An 8,684-nucleotide genomic window follows, 5' to 3' on the forward strand; every position below is an offset into this window, starting at 1 on the left:
TTCACTACAACCTGTGTCAGACTTTTTAATTTTTTTAATAAAGTTGCTAAGAGTTCCTGCTTGTTTTTGAATATCTGCTTCTTTTACAGCTTTTCGCTTGCGGAATTGAGCACCAGATAATTTCTTTTTTGATTCCATGCTTACTTTTAACGTAAAAAAACTTAAATATTAAAACTTATCACTCAAAATATTTAATAGAATAACGATTCACTAATTCACTAAAAATAACAATTCACTAATTTGCGCAGTTATTAGAACGCTTAATGCCTTATCCTTAGCAATACTCTCGCCAAATGAACGTATACTACTGTTTCATATTTGGAACTTTCTTATATAATTATCAAGATGACCATTATTTAGAATTAGGAACAATGTTATCTTCATACAACGTAAAGCATTGTTGTCTTTTGATCGATTCATCCAAGCTCCTGCACGTGTGACATCGATAATCAAGCAATAACATATTAATATAAACAGTGCTTATTGTACAAGCTATGGTCTTATTTGTGAGCTTGTATAATGCGCTTGTTTTAATAATATAAAAGTATGTTTGAAATTTATAAATTAAAATAATTGTGAGTGATTTATAAATTGATGCCAAATTATTATATAATATTACAAAATATTATTTTTTTATACTATGTTAATTTAGGTTATTTATTATAATTTATTTAACTCATTAAGTATTCTACAAAATCTATATTTCAATAAAAATAAACATTAAATCCAAAGCTCGAAATTGCGCCCCCCTAAGGCTTGCGCCCGCATTTCTTGCATGCATTGCATGCAAGGTAGGACCGGCCCTGTATATATATATATATATATCTATATATATATATATATATATATATATATATATATATTATATATATATATGTTGAGAGATTTTTTGTGTAAATTTTGGCTAGTTTCGCCAATGTAAAATCCATGGCAATTTAGACAATTTATTTTGTACTAAATTACTTAAAATTTTCGGATCGAGTTTAGATTTTAATTCCTGCAGGGTAAGTTATTGTAATGGGCCAAATATTGGAATTGAAATTTTTTACATTTCTCGACGTTTTGAAGGTTTCTGAACATTTTGGCATACCTCGGAAAAAATGGATGTGTGTGTGTGAGTGTGTATGTATGTATGGATACAATTTTTCGTCCACGTTTTCGTGCGCACGGATCAACCGATTTGAATGGTTCAAAAAACATTCGACTCCTATTGATAGGGAGATGTGCTGATTAGTTTTTGGCAAAGGCAGGTTCAGCTGTTTCGGAGATATGGAGCAAAAAGTGCAGAAAATAGAAATTGGGTTTTTGAGAGATCGGAGCATCCGATTTTAATGATCCAAAAAACATTCAATTCAAGGGGTGATTTGAAGGGGTCTTTGGCAAAAGGCAGGTCCAGCGGTTTTGGAGATACAGAGCTAAATGTGCAAAAAATGACAGTTTTTGAGAGAACTAAGCGTCCGATTCAGATGATTCAAATAACTTTCTGCTTGTTTTAACAAAATATTTGATTTTGAAAAAAAAATTTTGTTCCAATTTTTTATATATATATATATAGATATATGATATCGAAAATAATTCAGATTTTATTTTTAATTCTGACTAAAGTTCTAATATACTTTAAACAAATAATTTAAACTTCGCAATTCAGTTTATATAATTCTTTTAAATATTAAACTATGTTACAGAATTTAATTATAATAATCTATTTGAAAGCATTTAATATTCCTCGAACATTTCGTTACGGTACGGGAAGTTCCAGCAATTTGCCTTAAGGCACGATGCCACCCACCCCACTAATTTAGTGAATAATGTTGAAAGAGTGTTCTCTGAGGTAAAGACTATATAGACGTCTCATAACAAATTTTTGAAGAACAACCTCCCATTAGTATCACAAATCTTAATTAAAATTTTTTATCCTAAGCATTTGATCCAATCCATAACTAGAAACAAAATTTTATACCTCCTAAACCGCCATAACTTTTCAACTGGAAATCCAATCTGCAAAAATTACGTCGGAACTATTACTTTACCCTTTATAAACGATCTATACTACGCATGGAAAAAACTCTTCATTAAACATAATATTAGGGTAGTTTTTACCTTAGATAACACTCTTTCAACATTATTCATTAAATTAAAATCTAAATTTCATCCGAAAATTTTAAGTAATTTAGACAAAACACAAAAAAATCTCTCAATATAGAAATATCTAAAAAAATAACTAGTTGGTATTGGTGTTTTGCCTTAAGGCAAGTTACATGAACATTCCGATATGTGTAAATAATACCACCAGTACCACCAAAGTTGTTATTTGGTCCTCTGGCAAATTTTGTATCCAGTTAACAATAGCAACGCTGGATTTGTAGCAGCATCATTATATGGCATACATTTATACAGCTGTTACGCACCACCTAGTTTTTCTTTGCCAGATTTTGTTGATTTCTTAGATCGTTTAGTAAAGGATGCAAAACGACATCACTCCGTAGCGATAGCTGGTGACTTCAACGCATGGGCGGTAGACTGGGGAAGTAGGAAGACTAATGCAAGAAGTAAAGCACTTTTAGAGGACTCTACTACACTTGATGTGGTTTTACTAAACAGCGGTAATAAGCCAACCTTTGTCAAGGGCAGTGCAAGGTCAATAATAGTCCTTACTTTTGTTAGCAATAGCCTCGTGAGAGGTTAGCCAATGACTTCACCAACTTGCCCAGGACTATTGAATAAAATAGTAACTACTTGGTTTCCACAGCAACCAAATTTTAAACTAACAGGAAACACATGTAGAACTTAATAATATTCTACCTATAACACTGTTTTTTACGAAAATGGATACAGCAAAGATTAGTGCTTCTTCCCAAAGGAAGAAAACAACCTGACTAACTTTCTACCATCCAATATGCATGACGGATACAGCGGGTAAAATTTTTGGAAGAATAATTCACCAAAGAATAGGTGCAGTAGTTGACCCACTCCTAGCAGATAATCAGTATGGCTTTAGCAAAGGGCTATCGACTATCGATGCTATAAACTTGGTAGTTAATACCGCCAAGGAAGCAATTGCTGGAACCAAATGGCATGGGGGTGCGAAAAAGTACTGTCTTGTAGCTACATTGAATATAAAAAATGCTTTTAATTCTGCAAACTGGGATTGCGTTATGAATGCACTACGTGACAAAAACGTGCTACGTGCTAGTATACCTCTGCAATAAAGTCGCAAGCTACTTTACAGAGAGAATTCTAATGTACGATTTACGCGATGATACAGAAAAATATAATATAACAGGAAGTGTACCACAGGTCTCTGTTCTAGACCCTTTGCTGTGGAATATTATTTATGATGGCTTTTTGAGACTTGAGATTTTAGCATGTGTGAAACTAGTAGCATGTGCAGACGATGTAGCTGTAGTGTTTGTCTCAAAATAAATTGATGAGATCGTAAGTCTATTTAACATAACCTTAAAAAAAATAATCGCTGGATGGGAACAATGAACCTCCAATGAGCACAACAAAAAAGTGAAGCTATCTTTTTCGCGAGTAGGAAAACAATAAAGAGCATCAAGCTGAAGATAAGAAATATAGAGATAACGTCGAAACCTCACAACTGTTACCTCGGCGTAATGCTTGATGCTCGATTGAATTTTAATCAACAGGTGGAGCACGTCAGTGCTAAGGCGCCAATAGTTAGGACGAGACATGCTCGACTGATGCCAAATGTTGGAGGCCCTAAACAAACCAGAAGGATATCACTATCATCAATGGTTAGTTTGGTGCTTACATATGGTATCACCATATGGGCTGATGCCCTCAAAACTCAATCGAGGAGAATGACAGGACCTATATATTGTCTGAATGCTTTAAGGATTGCTTTCGCTTTTCGCACGATATTGGAGGAAGCAGTGTGCGTTATTTTAGGAACTCTGCCTCTATTAATCTTAGCAGAAGACATCAACAACTGAGTCCTGAAAAGTTGAGAATAGAAGAAAGGAGAACAGCATTGACCGTTGGCAGCAACTGTGGCATGTTGCAGTGAAGGGCACATGAACGCACCGTCTCATTTCAAAAATCAATGTCTGGCTAAATCTCAAGCGTAGAGAAGTAAATTATTTAAGTTTTCGAGCCTACCTACACCGCTTCAAGCACGATAGCTCGCCGAATTGCCCATATTGTTTGGGCAAAATCGAAGATGCTGAACACGTGTTCTTCATGTGCCCGCGATTTAGTGCTCTAAGGGACGATGTGGAAGAGACATTGTGGCGAAGAATTACTCCAGGTACTGTTGTTGAAGTGATGCTGACAACCGCTTGGAATGCCATAGACAGGTTTCCGAGAGAGGTGCTAATTGACCTGCGTTCTATGGAAAGAGAAGCGTCGAATGGTACTTTGCCCATTTAAAAGATGACTATAAATTCAAGTTAATTATGATTCATTTTAGATCCTCCCTCCACAAAGTAATGCCTTACAGCGGTTTCCGTGGGAACCAGATGCAAGGGTAAAGCGGAAGTTTTAGTAGGAATTATAGCAGGGCGGTATTGAGTCCGACATACCAAGATAAAACACCAGCCTGGGATGCGTAAAAACATTTCCTTTTCTATACAAAAAAAACACACACACGTACACACACACATCAAATTTTTCTCAGGTATGTCAAAATTTTCAGAAAACTTCAAAACGTGAAGAAATATGAAAGTTTTCAGTTTCGATTTTTGGACGATTACGACAACTTACCCAACGACAAAAAACCTTAACAGTACACATTTCATAGCTTATTTCGAGTACTATAAAACCGAAAGAAACGAATTTTCAGTAGCTAGTAACTAGAAAAGTATTCGCTTTTTTGAAAAACATTATAATTTTTTTTTCTTATAATTAACTTCTAGTTGGGTAAATTATAGTAATCGCAAAAAAATCGAAAATGAAAATGTTTATATATCTTTACGTTCCAAAGGATTTGGAACCCAAAGATATATAATTAAAAAAAATTGATGTATGTGTGTGTGTGGAAACAAATTTTCTTCGACGTTTTCGGGAACACCGATCAACCGATTTGAATGCTTCAAAAAACATTCGATTCGTATTGATAAGGAGACGCGTCAAAGATAAAATAAATGGATGTGTGTGTATGTATGTATGGATACAATTTTGCAATTACGTTTTGGGGGCACGGATCAACCGATTTGAATGGTTAAAAAAAACATTCGATTCCTATTGATAATGAGATGTGCTGGTTAGTTTTTGGTAAAAGCAGCCGTTTTGGAGATACGGAGCAAAGAGTGCAAACAATATAAATAGCGTTTTTAAGAGATCGGATCATCCGATTTGAATGATCCAGAAAACATTCAATGCGTAATGACGGGGAAAAGGGGTGATTAGTTTTCGGCAAAAGCAGGTCCAGCGGTTTCGGAGATACAGAGCTAAATATGCAAAAAATTGCAGTCTTTGAGAGAATTAAGCGTCCGATTTCAATGATTCAAAGAACTTTCAGCTTGTGTTGACAAAACAATTGCTTTTGGAAAAAAAAATCAATTTTTGTTTTGTATATCGAAAACAATTCAGATTCCAATTTTAATTCTGGCTAAAGTTTTAAAGCTCACTTATATACTTTAAATGAATATTTTTGACTATGTGATTCAGTCGAGTTATAGTGATCGCATAAAAATCGAAAATGAAAATGTTTATATATCTTTACGTTTGAAAGGTTTCTGAATATTTTGGCATATTTAGAAAAAAATGAATGTATATATGTGTGTGTGTATGTGTGATGTATGTGGGATGTATATGTGTGTGTGTGTGAACGGAGCTTCCGATTTTAATAATTCAAAAAAGATTTTACTTGTATTGACAAGATGAACTCTGATTAAATTTTTGGGAAGGCAGATTTAGCGGTTATTGACTCTCAATAAAAATAAGTTAAAAAAATGTCATTTTGCGTTCAAAAATGTTTATTGGACATATGTACATCAAATTATCAGATATTTTATAGAAATTTGATCATTGTGAACACATTTTGTGTAATTTTTTTGTGGTTCCGTACCAAGATTTTTAATTACGGAACGGGAAGATCCAGCAATTAGCCTTAAGGCACGATGCCATGCACTACACTAGTTTATGTTCATATTTGAAGTGAATTGAGTCACAAATCCTGTTTACATGCATCATTTAAGTCGAATCCTGTTCACATGCGCTTTATTCAACGCACGATCAACAAAATTATTGCAGTAAATGGAGAGGAAAAAACGTGTGTCGGAAATAGGCTAATCTTTATCTTAAGTTCATAAACTCACTTATGAACTATTTGATTTAAATGAAAAAAGAAATTGTATGCGTCTTTTATCTGCATGATAGCTCATTCATTTTACACGCAGAAGTACTTATTTTAAAGCTCATTTTGAGAACTATTAAACTCTATTTTCATATCTAGTCTAATATTGTTCCTAGAACACTTTATAAAACACCGATTGATTAAAATTTTAATTGATATAATTTTGTTCATTACATGATTTTATATTTGCAAAAAACGATGAAAAACGCCAAAAATAAAAATCAGTAGCCAGTAACTTGAAATGTAATTTCTTTTTTTAAAAACATTATTAAACATTTTTCTCTTCTAATTAGTTCTTTTATCGATATCCGATGTTATTTTGAAAAAAGTAAAATTACTCCACTAAAAAGAAATGTCATCCCCTCGGGAAGTGGCAAAGGAGTCTAAATTATTTTCACTTTTAAACTTGAGAGTAAAGCCCGAATCACACGACGCTTGTTTTCTGACGCTAGATTGCCTGCTTGATTTTTTCGCCGCTGTAAATGATTTTGTCGGTGCTGTAAATCATGATATTTTTCAAGCCGTACGCATCACACGAGGCTTGTTTTTGAGCGTTGGTGAGTGAATGAATCGGTAGCGTGCGACATAACCTCGAAATTCAACACAAATCATTAACAACAATACTTTTATTTTATCTTTTCTGTTTAATACGGGCCATAGGAAATAATATCAATTTTAATAAAAACAATTCAATAACATTAATATAGTAAAGCGATAATTAATATAATAATTTAAAAAAAATGGAAAGTTATATATAATTTATTGAAATTTTCATAAATCTGAATTAAAATTAATTATTGAAATATCATTATTAAAAATAAATAAAATCATTTTTATTATAATGAATACAAATAATAAATAATATTGTAAAAATTTAATTTTTGTTTTAGTAAAATTTATAAATATATATTTTAATTTTAAATATTAATTAATTTTAAATATTTTTTTTGTGGATTTTATAAATATAATATTCAATAATATTTCTCCATTAAATGAAATAATTAAAATTAATTAAAATCAAAATGTTTCTATATATAAATAAGCAAATAAAATGTTTATACTTAAATGAAATAGAAAATGTTTTTGAATATCATTTACGTTTATATTATTTTAAATTATCTAAATAAAATAAAATTCGAAAAAACTATGTTTTTGCAAAATATGTCGCACTTTTTCTTCAAGTTTGACAGCAGTGCCATCACATGATAAACCATGTGACAAACTACTGCTACCCGTTTGGTCCGGACGGGCAAATCCATCTCGAAAAATAGCTCACGTTCTAATGTTGAAATCCAGCATGCTGGCAAGAAACAGAGATCCCTATGACGTCATTTTGGACCCTCGACCGCCAGCTACCTGGCAAGCAGAGCCATAAAGCAGCAAAACAAGCGTCGTGTGATTCGGGCTTAAGATGAACCTAATTCCAAAATTCCATGCTAATTGGAGCACATAAAAAATATTCAGACCCAAAACTCTTCATTGACTTGAGTAAATATTTCGTATCCAATGTCAAACATATGAATTTTTGACATAATGAAACTCCTAGATAATTTTTTGAGAAAGTAAATTATTTTTGTATTGTGATTTAGTAAAGTAAGGCAAAACACGACTGCATTTAATAATAATCTGTCAAATTGAGTTATATGCTAAGTTTGATGTGTAATCACTGACGTACGCATGCGCAGACTACATCACCTGTCAGACGCATGTTGAGTGTAAATCTTATATTATTTTAATTTTTGGCACATCTCAGCTGCTTTTCGGCAATAATAATGTAGACGTTAATTTTTTCTTATTTATAATCATGAATTTATTATATTTTAATATTGCCTTAGCCTATAAGCGAATAGAAATGTTTGGCAAATGACAGTCTTCATTTATTTTTAATATCAAACTGTGCCTTAAATATTTTCAAGGTCAAACAAGGATAAGCGGTTTTTTGTAATTTTTTCTATTTTTTTCTACAATCTAACTATATTTCTATGAATCAAAAAATCCTAGAAAATTCCCTTAACAATCTTCACGAGGATTTATGAAAATCCGAATAATAATTTAAGAGGATTAACCATTCATACGTTGTTACAGAAGAATTTTATATATAAGATATATATATATATATATATATATATATATATATATAGTTTTACAAACTATATATTTATAAATGAAAACACGATTTGACTTTGATGAAGATTTAATTCGATCAGTAAATACGAATATTTTAACCTTTTAGATCAAATATTTTAATTGACGTATATAACAAAAGATGATTATGTTTACTAAGAATAACTTTTGTTTTATTTTTAATTATGGCAAGATGTCAGTGGACGCCATAGTACTCCCCCTAAAATTTGAAAAAATTGCT

The 8,684-nt window shown here is 32.0% G+C and overlaps 1 protein-coding gene across 1 annotated transcript; it reads left to right on the top strand.

Annotated features, from left to right (window-relative positions):
- The first annotated feature begins 3,617 nt into the window (after positions 1-3,617).
- Positions 3,618-3,956, top strand: LOC113367240. Its single transcript, XM_026608866.1, has one exon. It carries the CDS (start codon positions 3,618-3,620, stop codon positions 3,954-3,956), a length of 339 nt encoding a protein of 112 aa, XP_026464651.1.
- The last annotated feature ends 4,728 nt before the right edge of the window (positions 3,957-8,684 follow it).

The sequence above is a fragment of the Ctenocephalides felis genome, unplaced genomic scaffold (genome assembly GCF_003426905.1).
Source record: "Ctenocephalides felis isolate EL2017-DRISC unplaced genomic scaffold, ASM342690v1 CF-g0.4_SCAFFOLD_01170, whole genome shotgun sequence".
In the NCBI taxonomy this organism is placed as follows: Eukaryota; Metazoa; Arthropoda; class Insecta; order Siphonaptera; family Pulicidae; genus Ctenocephalides; species Ctenocephalides felis.